This window comes from Aythya ferina (genome assembly GCF_964211825.1).
Source record: "Aythya ferina genome assembly, chromosome: 2".
Taxonomy (NCBI): Eukaryota; Metazoa; Chordata; class Aves; order Anseriformes; family Anatidae; genus Aythya; species Aythya ferina.
Genome location: NC_140297.1, coordinates 27,375,560 through 27,394,351, shown reverse-complemented (window position 1 = coordinate 27,394,351; position 18,792 = coordinate 27,375,560). Strand labels below are relative to the sequence as shown.

Below are 18,792 nucleotides of genomic sequence, written 5' to 3'. Positions count from 1 at the left end.
ATTTTTTTATTTTTTAAATACTGATATCCCTTACAAGTCTACAGATCAGCAATACTGTTTGTACTCCCCTATTCCTCACTCCACAGGGCTTTATTCTTCTAGCATAACAGATATACATATTGCTCAGGCCTTGGTTATGCAGTTGTTTTGCATCTTCTTTAATTCCTCTTTTTTTTTTTTTTTTTTTTTTTTTTACTAGTGTGGGCAACAGGAGTTATTTTGATAAGTAATAGATATTGGGAACTCTAAACAGGCAAGTTGATTACAGTATTTTCCACATTTTTAAAACTAACCTTTGCCTCCTAAATCTTCTATGGAAAAGAGTTTATATAAACCATGGAATTGAAAGTTAGCAAAGTAGTGAAGAAAATACTGAAGCATAATACTGAAGTACCACCATGGTTAACACTACACAAATCAAAGCATTTGATGAAAGCAACATTGAGCATGAATCATAAAGACGACATTTGCACGTTCCTTGTGCACAAAACATCACATACCATGTGAAAGAAAAACTAAACAGGAAACCCACTCTTATATTTATACAAGCTGCTTTACATAACAGAACCTACTGATTTTATCCAGGTAACGCAAGGAAGAAAACAACTTGCAAAACACAAGTGTTTACAAGTAATACCTTTCATTTGATCATTTCAAAGTGGTTGGTTTTCTGTATTGTTATTATTGAATAGTCCTTTGTCATAAACCATGCTGCTTCATGTTCTGTTGGCATGACATTTATGCTATCAGAGGTACATTTATTATCCCTTCTAAGAGAACTGTATGCTGTTACATCCAACCACTTTTTAAGTTGCCAGCTCCCTAAAATATGAATACAAGCTATAAAAACGTATCTGTGAGTAAGGAATAACACGTTTAAAAAAAAAAAAAAAAAGAAAGGAGTAGATTTGCACATTGCAGGTTTATCCTATGGTAGCAGAAGTCATCCCCCATCCGCTCCCCCCATCCCCCTTTTCCTACTTCTTTAGCATCCTGAAATTGGCATCTTGAAATTCATGATTTCTCATCTAGTATCAATATTAACCAAATACTGACATCAATGGTTTCTTAAGAACTACAAAATCCTCAAGTTTTCTTAAATGAAATACCAAATTCAGGTTTCAGTTCTAAACACGGTATTTTGCTGCAGAACAAAAACATCTACAGCATCCTAGAACTAGAGCAGAAAAGATGCGGATAGGAGAGGAAACAGCCTGCTGCTTTCATTCATGTAGTAGTGATGTCAATGTCTGCAATGGTAGCTGTGCTGACCTGTAGAGGCTCAAAGCTGAAGTGTTTTCACGGAATCTCATTTAGAAAAAGGACCTCTGGCAAATCACTAAAATATCCACAACAAAATAGCTTGGTGGGACATCCAATTTGAAGAATCTGCAGTGGAAAAGGCTGAAAGGAGGTGGGAAAGGGGCAGGTGTCTCGAGACGAGAAAAACATCTATCCATCAGAATCATAAGCAGCCTCCAGCACAAGCACATTTGTGAAACAATCTAAGTCAGACTGCAGAGCCAAAGACAAACAGAGCTCTTGCACTGGTGAGAAAAACAACAGGATTATACCTAGAGCATAAGCTTACATTTTGCAGCAGTGAGAACCATTTTTAAAAACTGACCAAAAAAACTTAATCAAGTAGCTTCCCCGAGACTTGCGTGCTGATAGCAACTATAAATAGCTGGAGTAGCACATTGTTTAACAAGCTGCAGCAAGACGGTCTGTGTTTGAAAACAGATTTTTTTTTCCAAGTCCTCCATTATTACTGCAGCAGTCCTTCAGCTCCCCGACCAATTTTCTATATACTACTACCACCGTATACACTACAAACATCATTTCCAGCACCTCCACGTCTTGTGTTAAAATGATGGGAACAAGCTGGGAAACAAAGACAAAATCCTGCCCCGTGGCATGCGACCATACTCCAAATTGTGTAAAACTACTCTAGATGGGGGGGGGCAAAGGAGGTTGTCTGTAACCTTTTTTTATTTGCAAGGCTGAAGAAATAGGGTACCTTATCGCCCTAACCTGCTAGAAAATGGTGCCTGTATTTCTGTAAAATAAAGCTGTTGACGTGTGCGATTGTGGTCATTATTAGGGCGATCACGTTGTTTTCATTCATTCATTCATTCAGGATTTGCTGGAGGATGTCAGCTTCTGCAGCAGCAGCTGGCTTGACCTGGGGGGGGGGGGGGAGAACCAAATTCCTCTCAGTGCATACAGATTACAGGGTGGATTTCTTGATGGACTATTTATGATTTTATATATTGCACTCACTAAACTAAACCAGGCTGTATATGCTGCTAACGTGGTTCACCAAGAGGCAAGCTCAAACAAGTTTAATGACTGAAAAGACATTCAGTACTAATTTACAATCTGATTTATTAAGGCTAAAATAGCCCACAGATGAAGAAGACTAAAACCACTTTCTAAAATTAAAATTTCCCCTCAAACAACAAAAAAAATTTACATGTACTAATGAAACGCTTCACAGCTTTGCAGTATTTTCCCTTGCTTGAAGGTAACTGCCCACATTCCTACCTCTCAATACACCTTTAAGCGTAGACCCTCATATACTGCACCACTACAATGTTTTGCGCCAGGTTCCCATAATGAAATCATTTACAGTACTCATCATCAGCTTCAGTGGTAGCGCTACCCACAGGCACTGATTTATTTTTATATATATATATATATATATATGCATATATATACACACACACACACACACACATTTTGCCTGGTTTTCCATTAGCATTTTCCAAAAGTTGAAGAAAGAAGAAAAAAGGGAAATCTACATCTAATATTTCACAGAGTGGGGGAAATATACCTTTACAATTTTAAGTAGAGCTTGAATGAACCAAACCCACTGAAGACCAGCTCCATTTTAGAGCATGCAAAAACTTCTGCATGTGATCATTTTGAGATAGAACTTATGAGGTATCCCTGTTCCAATTATAACAGATTTGGTCATCTGCACATGCACAAATGCCGTGCAGCGTAAATTAACTCCGCGCATAGGTGGCAGTGACATTTTGCTCACTGGAGAGACGCTGCCCGTGTCCTAGGACCATTCTGGCTACGCAGATTTACTGAAGTTACAACTACTACGGTGTGTAAGGATTTACTACACGTCGAAGACTGGAAGGGGGAGGGCTGGGGAGAAGGTAACAGATTCCACCGCTACAAAACAGGCTGGCAACCCACACGGACCACGACCTGCCACAGAAACGAAGGAGACAGACCTGGGGAGAGGACAGAAGGCGTGAGGGGTGCTGGAGCACATAAAGCGCTCGCAGGAAGAGGTGATGCGTGATACCTGATAGCTACAGCTAGGCAACATAAGAAGTGCACCGAGCCCGGTTCATTCAGCTGCCCAAGCAGTGGGGGAAGGGGGGAGGTAAGATGGCCACTGCCACTCTAACACGCTCAATAATTTAGCAGACAACCTGACACAGGTTAAGTCGGACCCACCAGTGATCAATTTTACGTTTTAAACTCCACAGGCGCGTTCTGGCCACGGGGCTTGTTTGTTTGGTTTTCCATCTAAGGGCTCGGCATTAAACACTGCACGGAGGCAGGCGGCGTTATTTGCTTTTAAGCACTTCAAGATGGGATATTTTTTTTTCTTTGGTTTTGTTTTGGAGGCTGTGTTCGAAAACATTACATAATTTTAACCTTAAGACTTTAAAAAAAAAAAAAAAAAAAAAAAAAAAAGAAGGGGGGGGGTAGGGAAGCAAGCCCTTAAGAAAGCAAACCCCACAGCAGCACAGAGTGCACGGGGTTTGCTTTGGCACCTATCTGAGCCCCTGGGCACCACACCTGGGGTCTGCCCGTGCCCCTACACCCACAGCCCGGCTCGGGGGAGGGGGGCACAGCGGGGACAGGGGCTGTCCCACCCCCCACGGGTGTCTCTCCAGGGCTGTGTGGCGACATTTGGGATCTCGCACCCCCCTCCCACGGTCGCGGGGGGACGTATGGGGGTGCGGGACGAGGCTCTTTCCCTGCCTCCCCCCCGCGTTACCTCGGTACACCGGGGAGCTGGGGCTGCGCCTCTCCGGGGAGCTGCTCCTCCTGCTGCTGCCGCTGTCGGGCGAGCGCCGCTGCCGCCCCTTCGCCCTGCCCGGCTCCAGCGGCGGCGTGGCGCTGGGCGCCGGGGGGGGGCTGCCGCTGCCACCGCCGCCTCCGCCGCGACCCCCCGGGCCGGTGCCGCTGCCCGCCGAGGCGGAGGGGGAGCGGGTCGGGCTGCGCTGCCCGCCCCGCAGCAGCTGGTAGGGCACGGTGGCTCGGATGGGCTGCAGCAGCCGGCCGGGCCCCGCCGCGCACCCCCCGCCGCCGCCGCCGCCGTTACCGGGGCCGCCCCCGGCCGTGCCGCTGGCGGCGGTGGGGGAGCCGGCGGCGCCGCGCCTCATCCTCTGCGCCGGGGGCTGGTGGTGGGACGGGGGCGTCTGCGAGGAGCTGGACGACGAGGACATGGCGGGGCGGCGGCGGGGGGGGACCGAGGGGGGTCCCCAGAGCCCCGCATGCACCGGCCGCGGGGTGCGGGGGAATAGGGGTGGAGGGGGGGGACGGGACGGGGCTGCACGGGACGGGACGGGCGCTCCGCGGCCCGAGGGAGGCTCCGCGCAGGCTGCCCCCGGCGCTTCCTATCGGCGACGGCGGCTGCTCCCGCGCCGGGCTCCGGCCATCGCTGCCCGCCCCAGCGTCGTGGGCACCGGGGGCGCTGCCGAGCCCCGCGGCCGCTCACATCGTACGGCTCCGGGCGGGAGGGGGTGGGGACGCGTCCGCGGCCAGCTCCTGCCCCCGCCGGCGCCCGGGAGCAGCGGCCACCACCATCCGCTCCCCGCGCCGCCCCGCCGCCCAATGGCACCGCGCCGCCCCGCCGCACGGCCGCCACGGGCAGGGGCGGGCATCACGCGCGCCCATTGGTCGGCGCCGCCGCCACAGCGCCGGCTCCATTGCCCGGAGGAGCCGTCGCTCTTCCCTCTCAGCCAATGGCGAGGCGCGGGGCGGGGCCTGCGGGGGGGAAGGCGGGCGGAGGGAAGTGGGATGTGGCGGCGCTGAGGGGAGGCTGGCAGTGGGCGGTGGGAGGGGGCGGGGAGGGGGCGGCTTTCATCGCAGTCCCGGGGGGGGGGCGGCGGCAAAGATGGCGGCCCCCGCGGCGTGTGGGGGCAGTCCCCGGTGGGCAGCTCGGCAGGGCCCAGGGGGAACCGACCCGATTCGACATGTGGAAGTGGAGCCGAGCTACGGGGTGCTCCGCCGCTCCCCACACTTGCAGGAACAAATCTGAAGTTACCTGCAACAAAGTTTGTTCACGTCGAGCCTGTGTGGGTGTGCTGAGCCCTCACAGCCAGCTCTCGCTGGAAAGCATTCTTCAGGTTCTAATTAAACGTAGTCTCATTTCGTGTTACGTTTACATGAAATCTTATTTTTTTTCCTAACATACACCAAAAAACAGTTTTCAGGGAGTGAAGGGGAAAATAAGTTCCACAGCAGCATTAAGGAAAGAGCTTTTGTTCCCCCACTAGATGAATTGGTAACACAGGACAACGGGACAGAAAGAAAATAAAGATTAAGACGAGTAGCTTAATAGCTAGGAAAAAATAAATGACTATGAGATCAGGAAGATGAGCAGAGTCCATCAAGAGAGCAGTGTTTATGTTGAATTCGATGTGAATAGGATGTTAATGAAAGGGAAACGCAGTGAATCTTGCTTCTTGGAGGAAGCCAGCCTAGTGCATTGGCTTCTCAGATCTAAAATGAGGGCTTTAAGAGAACAAAAAGGGCATATAATAGAGGTATAATTAGAATGGGTGACGATTAAAAAGTTATAGTCTATTTGATACAGCTTTAGAGTCAATTGGTAATTAAGTAATAGTGTCACAGAATTAACGATGTCCCACGTACTGTTTTCAATTATATAATACACACTCATCCTTGTCTTTACACTAAAGACTACCATCCTTATTCTCTACTTCCAAAGCTGTCTGTACCTATCCTTATCCTCTGGTAGCCCAGGCACCAGTCGATAGTCCTAATGCGAAACTGTATTCTAGGAAAATGCATCTATTCATGGGCTGCTAATGAGACTTTGTTTGCACTAGCATCATGTGATGCAGTCACCACGGTTATGTTACAGAAAGGGTAGAAATAATACACCTCACATCCACATGAACGTGTGCTCAGGCAACAGAGCCACTTGTATAAATTAATTTTAAGAAAAGTCATCAACCATATATTTTTCCATTAGTCCAGTCTTTTGCTAGTACAAGCCAACTTTGCTTGTATAACTGCAGTGTGGAGACGTTTTTTCCCCTAGGATTTTGCACTGTGCTTAATCACAGCTTATGAAGTCTATCTAGTTTGTTTTTTCTACTTCACTGCACTGGAATCAAAATGGCTGGGAAGCATTCACCTGTAGAAGCAGTCTGCGCACACTAGGATTTTAAACAGTAAGCACATTTTTCTCTATCTGTAACTTTGTCAGATAACATTGCTGATACAGTAATGTCTTACAGAGCAAAAATCGTTTAGGATCAGCTGAGAAAAAGTGCATCTTTGTTTGACCAGGACAATAACTGGTACATTGCAGTTATTGCCAGTGCTCAGAGTTACACCAGACTAAAGTAAAGAAGAACTAGCACAACCCTTGAATTTAGATAGTGTTTAGGCACTATTCTAAAACCCCTGCAAATAATTCCATCGTGTCCTTCTCCATCAAAAGAAATGAGATATTTGAATAGGAACAACAGATGCATAAAGAGAAGCTAAACATATGACAAAGAAAATCCCACAAAATAAAATACCCCTCCCTCCCCCCAAACCTCCCCAGCAATAGTCAGACACAGCAGTGTGAAGTATCAGTAGTAATTCTCCCTTTCCAAACAAACCCAGGACTATGCCTTCCTGTCCCAGCCCAGTGAACACATAGCCTGCATAGCCTTCAGAGCAGTGGTCCACCGGGGGCATTTCCTATCAAATTTACCAAGCCCATCAACAGCTGTACGGGGTAGACTTTGCTTCCCAAAAGTTATCTTCCTCCTTGTCGCTGTCTCAGCTAGAGTTAGCATACAGTGTATAACACCACCACACCATACTCCCGGGAATCATATGTCACATCTAGTTCAGACAAGATGAAGAAAGCGTTATCCTTATTTTAAAGTGATATGCCAATTGCTGGTATTTTCCATTAAGTGTTTGCTCTAGGTTTTGGAGTACTTCCCCCAGGGAATACCATTGCTCTGTAATGTTCAGAGAAAGATGTAACGGGGAAAGTGAAGTTAAAACTAGGCTCATATCAGAGTCTACATATCTTTCAAAAACACACATCTGCCTTAAATACCTTGAGACAAGTTTTCAAAAGCCACATAAAAAGTGTTTCTTGCTTCTAATTTACATTTTAATAAACTGCCTTGAAAATCGTGTCAGATCACATGTGCTTTAGGGAGTTTACACTGGAGGTAACGGGAATGTCTGAAATTAAAGCCTTTTGGGAGGCATGGGCATTCTTAGCACAGTTGAGAGAGGCATCTTGAAAGCAGTGGAAATTATACATTACAGCAAGATCATGGAAGCAAGGGAGTAAACTGAAGGAGCAGGGCAGCTGCAGACAAGCATGGAGCAAAGCTACACACATCTATCCCGCCATTATCAATTAACGGGTTCATCTCTCTAGGGCAGAAACAGGCTTACTTGAGTGCCACGAGCCATGGAAACCGAGAAGGTTTAGGCAGTCATGAGGCACACACAATCCTAATCTTTGTTAGTTTGTCCCTACCTGAAGTTTTTAGAGAGGAAAAACTACTAAAAAATAAAATAATATGTATATATAAAACGGCTAGATAAATAAATTAATAAATAAACACTTTTTAAAAAAGTCTGTACATGTCTTTTTCTTCTGGGTTCTTACCTGGGTGTGAGGACATCAATGCTCTGCTCCCAGTGTATGAACCAGCTTGTTTCATTGTTTTCATGTCTCTTTTATCTCCCTCCATCTACATTTTCTTTGCTGCCCTTTGCCCATTCCACTTAGAATCAAGTCCTTTGTGATCCCCTCTGAGGTTTTTGCAGCATCTAACACAAAACAGCAATGAAAAAGGGTGTGTTTCTCTTTACATATCTTCTGATCCACTCCCTACAGTTGACTTATTTCTAATGAGTTTACAGTTGGGAAAATTACATTTGGGATGAGAAAAACAACAAGATGAAGTATGTACATCCAAGTGCTGTTCTGGAGGAGGCAATCAGATAACACCAGCTGCAGCAGAGGACTAGAACAAGCCAAGGTGCAGCTCTCAAGTGATGAAATTTGGTCCTGAAGAAGCTGCACTTGGGGGCTCCACAGCCAGGAATGAGGGTGCCATCTGTAGTCAGGGCTCTGGTGTAAAATACAGCTCCTGGTGCTGCACAGCTCTGCTAAAGTACTTGCAAATTGTCCTACAAGTGGGGTTCACTTGTATTTTGGCCCATTTTGCCTTGAAAAAGTTCTAGTTAGAGAAAGTCAGGCATTTGCAAAACAAAATGTAGGTGGTTTTTTTTTTTTTTATCAAAAGTTTTTTTTTGTCAGCTGAACTTTGGAGATTGCCTTAGTCAAGCATGCTCCATCTCCTCACAGCTCCAGAATGTTCACTGGCCCAGATCTGATGTCCTCTGACCGGCTGAGCACTTCTGTCTGTAAGCTTCTTGGGACTTACCTTGCAGTTGCACCCTTGAATTCTCCAGGGCTGCCATTACAAAGTCATTACCCCCACTGCTGTATTTGCTGATGCTCTACAGAGAAGAAGTTGCCTTTGGCAAGTCTGGGTAAAACAGACGAATGAGACATGGGACAAGACAAAGAGGGGGAAAAAATAGAAAGAAGAAAAAAAAAAAAAAAAAAAAGAAAATAAGTGAAGTATTTGGGAATGAGGTAGGAGGGCCAGGAAGTTCAAGCACAGAGAATAAACAGGAGTAGTAGAAGGACCAGGAGCAAAAATGGAACAGGTAGATGCAGACAAAACTTCTGTTTTCAGTTCAGTACCCCACAAAGCACTACCACCTCTTTCAAGTCTCCACACGCTCAGGTTATCTTCCCACAACAGAAGGAAACCCCCTGCTGAGGACTTACCTTCCGTCCCTCACACTGCAGCCATGGAGCTGTGCCTTCCTGAGCATCAGCACAACCTCGTGCTGCATTGCTCATGGTCCAATTTAGGGCCAAACATGTGGTCAAGTGGAATTACAGGTATTACAGTGCTTTCTTTTTAGCCAAATGCTACTTGTTGCTCTACTTCACTGAACACACAAGATTGTTCCTGTGAGTGAGGAGTGCATGATGAAGAAGCCAGGAAACTACTGAATAAGAACCACAAGATTTCCCCTTAAGAATATCAAAAAGCATTTTGGATAATTGTCTATTTTTTTTTCCTGTCTGCCAGAAGCTTTATTTGTAATAGTGGATAACTCATTTAAACCAGAACATGCTCATTAACCATTACTTTTGTTATAACAAAATCTTATCTCATCGGGAATCAGACCTGCTGCTACATCCTCTTCTCGTCTTCAGGAAAATAGGCCAACCTCTTGGGACTTCTGAATTATGTATTCCTTGGGCATTCGGTTTAACACAAAGGCAAACATCCAACTTGCGGCTAAAATCACCAGTCCTTCTTCTTTCCAGGCTCCTTATTCATTCTGAAGTTTTTCTTTCTGTCTATTGGTACAGGTAATTCCATTCAAAACTCTTCTGTAGCTCACAAGTCAAATATCTCAGACCATGCCCTGCAAGAAAGTGAGTTGCCTCTAGCCTGCCACCTTGCCCTGTGTTACTGTTCCATGTTCAGTCACTTGATTTGAGCACCATCACTTTTCCTGGATCATCATTTGGGAAAAAAATCCAATTTGCACAGCTGGGACTAAGCCCAATTCCCTTCACCAGCATAGCTGAGGGGTTGTGAGGGTTTGTTTTCCCTTTACTCCGTTTCCAGGCAGTATGACGACTCTTGAGGCCTGGTGAACACCGAGGTGAAGCCTTATGGTGCCTTAAATTAATGAAACAGTGTAAAATGCTAAATATTCTAATAACCTGAGATGTCAAAAAGTAATGGACTCTGCTGGTATTTTTTTACCTTAATTTTTCCTGCCTATGTCTTATCTGTCATATATCAATGATAATATCTAAATAATACAACACTTTATTTTGCAATAATGTAATGAAAATAATTATTAGTATTTATAAAGCACCCTCGTGCTACACTGTACAGCCAGCTGTGAGAAAGCCAGTTAGGTACTCTGTGCTGCAATAGGGAATGGAAAAGAGGGAAAGAGCAGGCAAATAGCAGTAGCAAACCGAGTATATTTATATCAGTTACATTTATTACTAATCATGCCAAATATAACAAATGAAAGGAAAGGCACCTTTTTGTGTGTGCAGTTACTTTTCTAAGGACATTAGGAAGGCACAAATGTGCTGTATAGTACTTCGATTTTTATGGCATTTTACTTTTTAAATGAGTAGCTCCCCTTAAAAAGCTGTCCTGGTCCATCAAATCAGTTAAAATTGTCGGATAGTACAGTCCCTGGCATCTTTCCATTAAGATTTCTTGATTTGATCTACATGTATATCTGTTTGTTGTTGTTGTTGTTATTTGTTATTTATTCATTTATTTATTTTTATTTGAACTGCATTAACCATGAAATGTTATCACATCCATGCCCTAGCTGTCGGGTCTGCAGTTTCTAAATAAGGGTATATTTTGACAATACCAATTTAAAAAAGCAAATCTGAGGGTTTGGGAACTCCTATCTCCATTTCAGAGAGATGTCTGGGTTTCTTCTGCCTCTCTATTTACCCTACTTTGCTTCTGTTCACCAGTGAAGCCGTGTTCACCACCATCTTTCTTTCCAGGCACAACAAACAGGACAGAACTTTCTCTGGCATCACTTGTCATCACCTTTCCCTTACCAGCCAATGGGGATGCCATTGGGTGACACAGCACACTCCACAACCATGGCTAGGGAATAAAGATGCTGTCTCTACATCGTCAAAGCAGGAGAATAGTCTCCTGTCAAGTAGGTACTGCAGTCTGGTAAGAAGGGTAAGAATAAAATGTATTACAGAGCCAAGCTGCTTAAAGAAATTTAGCTTTTGCTTCTCCACAGGCTACATGCTCTTAATATGTAAGTTCCCTTTTGAGAGGTTCTGTGCCCACAACAGGTTATGGGGCCAGAACAGAGGCATGGCACTGAGACAAAATGCTGGTAATAATAATTATTTCCAGGCAAGTAATATATTTGCCGGTGGAACAAATATTTACCTGTAAATGTTGTTTGTTGGTGTGACAGCTATAAAACAGGCTTTAACAGCTAGCCTAGTGGTAATTTACATACAATAAAAGTGCATTTACATAACACTGAGGAATAAACCTGCAAAAGCAAGGAAGCGTGCAGTTTGCTTTAAAGTGTACTGTTGAGGTGGCATCATATTTAAGTGAAACATACGATGCATTTCTATTTTAACTGCATATTTCCTTGGGTTGTGGGTCCATGTCACAGCCTTAATTGCATTTAAAAGCAGGTTTGAGAAGGTGAGTTTCCTTTGTAGCTTTTATATCCCAAACAAAAACAGAATGAAAAACTTGGGCATCATTAAAAGTGAGACAAAAGAAAGGGAACTGCTACAAAGTTTCAGCAGCTGGGATAATCTCCCAGGGGGAGAGGTGGAAACCTTATTCCATGAGTCATTTAATACCAAATAAACAAAGCACTGGAGAATAAATTGTAAGGCGTGATTTTTTTGTTGTTGTTGTTCATTGACAGAGGGAGGGCTAATTGACTTAATAGATCTTTTCCTTTTTTTAGTTCTCTAGTAATAGAAAGCAGGGACAATGTTATGGATATAGTTTTTCTTTATTTCTCACTGTCATGTTGCTTCTTGCTGTAATGGTAATATAGTAAAAAGATGAGTCACTTTAGCCTTTGCACTGTGAAGTAAAACTTTATTTGCAAGACAGAGCCCTCAGGAGTTGCTAAAATTCAGGATCTTTTTAGAAAGTGGCCTCCACTGATGTAGTTACGCAGAGTTTTAATCACAATTCAATAAAAAGTTTTGCTGGCCCAGTTATCAGAAGTCCTTATTAAAAGCTGTGCTTTAGTGGCAGAGCTCTGAGGAAGGCAGCTGAGTAAGCTGTGCACGCTGGCACGGCGTGCTCTTGGTCTCCAGTGGAATCCAGTAGACTGATAGAAGGAAACAAATAACCCCTTTGCATCAGTACAATAGCAACATGTCTGTAATCAAACATAATTATAAAATCACTACCAGTCAGGGCTGTTATAGTCTTGCCTGTAATCAAGAACAACATTATTTCAGTATTTATTACTCTCAAGAGTAATCTGAGATTTATGGGCCCTTGGAAAGAAAAGTGTTATTTGGCAAATCCATTTATATGTATTATTTGCCCAGGAAAAGAGCTTTTTCTTTGAGATATCAGGGCAGTTCCAATAATGTGTTCTGTATGTTTTCTTCAGGTTCTTAATTGCTTTCATGGGCAAAAACCCCCACACTACTTTAAGAATTTTTTTCCAGGATAGTCATGTGCGGACGGACTGGCCAGTCAGGTAGACATGCATCATTTCCCTGATGCTTGAGATATAATGGAACCACCGTGGCACTGGTGGGGATATAACTACTGCACTCAGATAAACAGCTTAAAGCAATGTCATCACGCAGAAACCAAACTGTTTGATGTAATTGTTCTGTTATTGTATGCCCAGGATGAAACATCTCAAGGGGAAGACCTTCCCTACACTACTGAGTTACAGCTTTGGCTCTTGCAGCAAATGGCTTGTCTCTGTTGTATGAGAGGGAATGTTAAACAAACTAAAAAACATATTTGGAAAAAGAACAATAAGTAAGATAACTCATTGTATGAAGTGTAGAGAAAGGGAGTAAGAAGTGCAGTTTATCATGAAAGAAGATAGAGGCTGTGTCTCTTAATTTTGGAAAGGAGAAGGAAAAAGAAAATGATTTTATTTGATTTTATTTTATTTTTGCCTTCTTAGCTCCCAAAGGGACAGAAGGCAGCTCTGAATTCAGAAGTGGGTGTGGGTGGGAAAGCAGTGAAAGAAGACAAAAAAATCTTGTTACCTCAAAAAAAGTTACCTCAAAAGGTTTGGAAGCCAATTAATAAACCAACCTCAAAGCTCCCGAGGGAAATTGTATATTTTGCTTTCAAGATTACACAAGTGACCTGTAGAGTTGGTTTGGAGGGCACACAAGCTGACACAGACTACTCCTAAACACAAGTTTCTGAGGTTAAGCGAGTCAGCTCCTCTGTTTGTGTATATGGCGACAGTTCTGCCAAATACTTCTCAGGTACAGAAACGTTATCAGTGGGAAGGATCTGGACAGCCGTGCAAAGATAATCCTCCCCATGGTGTGTCAGGCTTCAGAAAGGGTGTGATTATCATTCCAGAGGAGTGTGAAGTGAAGCTATGCCTCCCATTCAGCTGAGCAGTTGCGAGATCCAGAAGGCTTCTGCTCATGGCTTGCTCTGTTCTTTCTTCCTTCCTTCCTTTCTTTTTATCTTTTCCTTCTTTTTATCTTTTCTTTCTTTCCTTCCTACAAACAATTTATGTTGGTATTAGCTTATTTTATCATTAACATTTAAATGTTCTAAGTGTGAGCCAATGCCACAAGGCAGAGTGGTCTTTGGAAAAGGATCTCCAATGAGAACATCAGCAGGGTGCAAGGTGGATGAGAGTTTCCCATCCTGGGTTGCTGCTATGGCTGCTGGCTCTGATTAGCACCTGGCAGTAACTAGCTTCATCTGGAGACAGGATCTGATGGTGCCTGTCACCAGCCTGGCTTGGCACACGCAAAGCTCAGGTCCCCATAAAGGCGACGTGGCACTTCACTCCTCTGCTCGAACGGGTCTCAGAGATGGATGCTGCCTGTTCTCTCACCTGGAGGAAGCAGGCCCTCACCTAAGATGAAATCAGATGTCTGATCCCATGGGTCTCCTGAAGTCTTGTGTCCTGAAGTCTGGTGTGCCTTTTTAATTTTTGTTAGGAAGGATGGATAAGCAAATCAAACACCAGCCAGGAGGGTGGTAATCCTCTAACCACACCAGGCTGTGCTTATTTATGGATCATAATGCAGAAAAAAATACATTTGTGTTTGTTTCAGGTTTTGTTCTGGTGTCGTGGGTCCAGTAGCTATAAGGGAGTTAAGCCTGGACTCACCGCACACACATACACAAATACAAAAAAGTAAGGGCAACAAAATTCAAGATTACAAAAAATTACTTTTTTTTTTTTTTTATTACAAATGATTACAAAAACAGCAGGTCAATCTGATGCTGTTGGGATTTTTTGTTTTGTTTTGTTTTGTTTTGTTTTGTTTTTAATGAATAAACTGTGCAGGAGCCCCTCTCCTCCTTGCTGGCTGCCTAAAGGAAGGCACAGGGGCAGCTGCAGCCACCTCTGCATCAGAGATGTGGCTACGAGTATTCAGTCCTGCACAAAAACACCTGGCCAGGCTTAACGAACGCTGTTTTCTAGAAGGTTCCTCAAGCTCTGCCAGCAGGGGCATATGCCTTGTAAGTGAGAGCATAAAGAGGCAGTTCTCAAAGAGCACGTGGTTTGAGTTACAAAAGCTTTCCTTAAGGGCAGAATTAATTATATATCATACAGATCTATTATATATTCTGTTTATACAATTATAAAGCATTATGGTTAATTAGTTGTGGTACAGGCTCCTGACGCAGAATATGGTTAGCGAATAAACAAAACGCTCAGCCAGCTGCAGTGGTGGTTAACAACTTGCACTTTCATATCACCTTTCACACTGAACTCCCTTGAAGTGATTTATAAATTATGCAATTCAGTGGGCCTGAGCTGCTGGTATTATACCAAAGTAGAACATGCTGAATCTGACATGACCTGGGATTGTCACACCTTTAAGAAACTAAATTCAGAATAATCCTCAGCCTTCTTTAATTGAACCGTTTTTCCTGTTTACTGTCATAGCAGCCGAGTGACTGAGTGATTAATCATGATCCTGTTATGTCTGGCATTGTACATACACAGTCCGTAAGTACTTCTCCATCCCCTCCTCCTCTCCTGATACATGCTGTTCTGACTAGCAGCAGGGGATATGTCTGTCTCAATATCCTAAAAATCAGGGTGAAATCCTGACCAGATTGACCAGACTGAGCCATGTGATACTGCACAAGTTTGGTTTACACACTGTTGTTTTTTTTTTTACATTATTTTGATGCAATGAAATGGGCTGGCATGACACGGGAATAATGCCTCAATCTATCTAAACTTTTTCAACTTAATTCACTTTTTACCATTATGGTATTTAGTGCTGATTCTTACTGCTATGCATGTGTTACTACAGGTGTTCAGGGAGAACAGGTGTTTTTGGAAATCTCAGCAATGCTAAGTTAGTAGAGCTAAAAATAATAATAATAATTAGTGTTATGTGTTGTGTCATGGGATATCGTACTGCATACTCTACACACCCAAAAAAGGCGGGTCTTAAAGCAAACGAGCTTATAATGTTTATAAGAGAAACTGAAGTAACAAACAAGAAGGGAGCAAAAATAAAGCTGAGTATTTATATAGTATAGACTAGATTTCTGTAATACAAAATGCAGCATACAATATATTTATAAGGCTACAAAAAACAATAATAATAAAAATATTTCCCTGATGAAAATGTCCCAGGCCAATACCAATTCTCAGTTTCCCGAATGCTTCATGAAAGTAGTGGGATTTGAAATAGCTTAGAAGGAGGGTTGAGAAGCTTTTAAAATCTATTTTGGGCATAGTTTTCTAGAATAAAGTCTGAAAGAAGTGAATGAGAGCACTTCTGAGAGGAAGAGATGCATGGGCATAACTAGCTCAGAACAAAGAACTGCGTGATAAAATACAAGATAAGGTTATAAATGAGTGTCCAACGGATGGTCATAACTTGTATGGCTCTAATTTGTATTCAGAATTGCAGGAAAGAAGTATGCCAGGAAAGGATACAAAGCCAGGCTGATAAAATCATAGCAAGAATTCAGGAAGGTCATCTTGACTTCAGCATGTTAGCCCCAGGGGGAACCAGGTGTGTATAATGAAAAGAGGAGTATTTGCATTGTAGAGGTGATAGCTGAGTTGATGCAATCACAAGAAATCACCTAAGAAAACACACAAATAGAATAATAAGAGGTAGAAATAGAGCCTGGTGAGATTTCTGTTGAAAGAGAAAGCTTGGATGGGGGATCTCCCACTGCTGAAAGAAAGGTTAAAGAATTGGCAATGATTTGGAAAAGAAAACAAGAGACAGAGAGTTCAGAGTCACAGTAGGATCACTAACATCACAGGCCATGAAGATGGAAGAAGTCCTGAGATTTGGTCACATCTTTAATGGTGACCTCAAAACATCTGACTGGAGCATACACAGAAGAAACTGAAAACCTGGAAAGCAGTGCAGTTGGCAGGACGCCATCTGAGGTAATTGCTTCAGGCAATGCGTTATGGTCCTAAAAACTGGAATATCCTATCCAGTAGGAGTGCGAGTTGCCCTCTTTCAAGTGGCAAACTTTCTAAGTAAGAGTTCTCATTTACAACTTCCCATCTAGCAGTTTATTAAATTTAAATTTCAGCATTTTATAGCCATTTTCCATATATACACATTCACTATGCTAAATAACACCCAAAATATCCCACTTTATTATATGCAAGTGAAGAATTTTAATTAGTGCTAGTTTTGTAGAAGCACTCAAGGATTTGAATAGCTGTGCAAAAGTCTTCCATATGAGCCACAATGCAAAGAATAAATTTAAGATTTATCAGAAGAAAGATCACATGGGTTTAACTTTTGCAACAGCACTTTAAGTAATTTATCTGGACACCGTAAAACACACTGGCATGACCGCCTTGATCCTTTGAGCCCAGCACCAGGATGCATTGAATGGGCATCACTGACACATATGAGTGCTACATTAATTCGTGCTGCTCACTTTCAGAAGTTTGTAACAGGTAGGTTGGCCTTTTGTATATGTGTACCAGCTTCATTATGTGTGCTGGTAGTCCTGCACAGGTTTTCTGAGGCTTTCTTTGTGTCTTGGTAAGCCCTGCTTTGGGCAGACCTAGAGCAGCGCTCAGCAGTACAGCTGCATCCCTCGGCTCATGCAGGCTCTGGGAGGCACTGGCCATGAAAACAGCTCCACAGCCATGAAAATACAAAAATAACCTCCTCCCCCACTGCTTCTCCGTGGCACACAGACAGACAGCCAAAGACAAATATTCTCTCTGCATATGGGGCTAACACTGTTAAATATACAGGGATGAGCAGGGAGTATATAAATTCCAGCAGTTGAGAAAAAGCGGAAATTCGGCAGCTGGGTCTTTGCTGCTGACTCTCCTGTATTCTCCGCTGTGGATCCTGAAGCCCAAGCGTGGCTGCAAATCACAGAAGATGGTTGCTTGCAGATGAATGGCGGCTAAAACTTTTTAAAACCCCAAGTCCGAATCAGGCACCTCTCCACCAGTCTCTTCTTGAAGCAGAGAAAAAGGGCAGGGGGGATGGAAGGATATTTAGTTCTGAAACTAGAGAGAGTTTAGGTAATAATAGCGTTTTAGGAATAACTTCTGAAGATACATGTATTTCAAGCAGTTCCCACCTGCCCTAAATTATAGCTTGTAGTGAGTGCATCATTCGCCTCAGCAGCTTTACACACTTGGTACAAAAGTACTGGGCTGAGCCTACGTATAAACTAAAATTTAACATGTTTAAAAAAGAAGCATAAATTATAAGTACAGAGCAAGCTGTTCGAAGACATTTAGGCTTGTCTCAAAACCACCATTTTCTTTCGAGATCTGCAGCAAACTCATGAGCACCCAGCAGCAGCTCCAACAAACATCATCCTCCGACATTCCAGCTTTCATGGGCATGCTTTAATTAAAAGGAATCAGCAGAACAAGGAAACCTGAATCTGTAGAAGCAAAGCATATATTATAAAAGTACACCGTTATGAATTCAGTTACATTCAGAGAGAACAGGGAATGTTTGTAGTAATTACATGATAGACTTTTCAGAAAACCAAGGAAGTGAGTTGTTGTGCCAAATTCTGCTATATATCAGCAGATTGGAAAGGGAAACCTTGATTTTGATTTACTGTTACCCTATATTGAAATAATAATGGTACATCGATAGAATAACAACATAGTAAATGCTATAGTGAGCTGATATAATCCATAATTTATCTAAGGAAGAAAATTCTAGAAGAAATTAATTGGATGATGAGAGTCAGAATTACCACTTAATTTTATATCCACATATCGTATTTTCCTCCAGACACAGAAGGAATATTTGATGTACACAGAGAAATATGTAACTATTTGAACCAATAAAATATGTCAATGGATTTCCTATGAGATGCTTTTTCACAGTTTACCAAATCAGTCATAAATGTACTGTATATGATTTCTTAAAACACATCTTTGCTACTGGTTTCTGTACATTTACACTGCAAGGGTGAAGAACTCTTCCCTAAAGTAGGAATATATAGTATATTATAAGTATATATGTACTATATTGCTGTTATTATGCAACATTTAGTTGTCCTATTGTCTTTTTTTTTTTCCTTAACTGATGTTTCCTGTCTTTCTCTCTATATGGAGATAATCTTTCTTTTGTTATGAGAGACCAATACTGCCCTGCACACAGTGGCCTTGCACAGATTATCGATGAGTAACACAACGTCTTGGTCTAAGTCATGTCTCTTCACTGGTCTTTTTGCCATCACCTCC

The 18,792-nt window shown here is 43.0% G+C and overlaps 1 protein-coding gene across 4 annotated transcripts in view; it reads right to left on the bottom strand.

Annotated features, from left to right (window-relative positions):
- The window catches only part of GLCCI1 (glucocorticoid induced 1), a 55,476-nt gene extending 50,642 nt beyond the window's left edge, over positions 1-4,834 (bottom strand). The window contains exon 1 of one of the 4 annotated variants that reach the window (XM_084508009.1): positions 4,031-4,834. In XM_084508009.1, coding sequence (XP_084364135.1) covers positions 4,031-4,481 — 451 coding nt within the window. In that variant the 5' untranslated portion in view covers positions 4,482-4,834. The remainder of the gene's footprint in view (positions 1-4,030) is intronic. The other 3 variants (XM_084508010.1, XM_084508007.1, XM_084508008.1) reach the window with 3 other exon arrangements.
- Between the last annotated feature and the right edge of the window lie 13,958 nt (positions 4,835-18,792).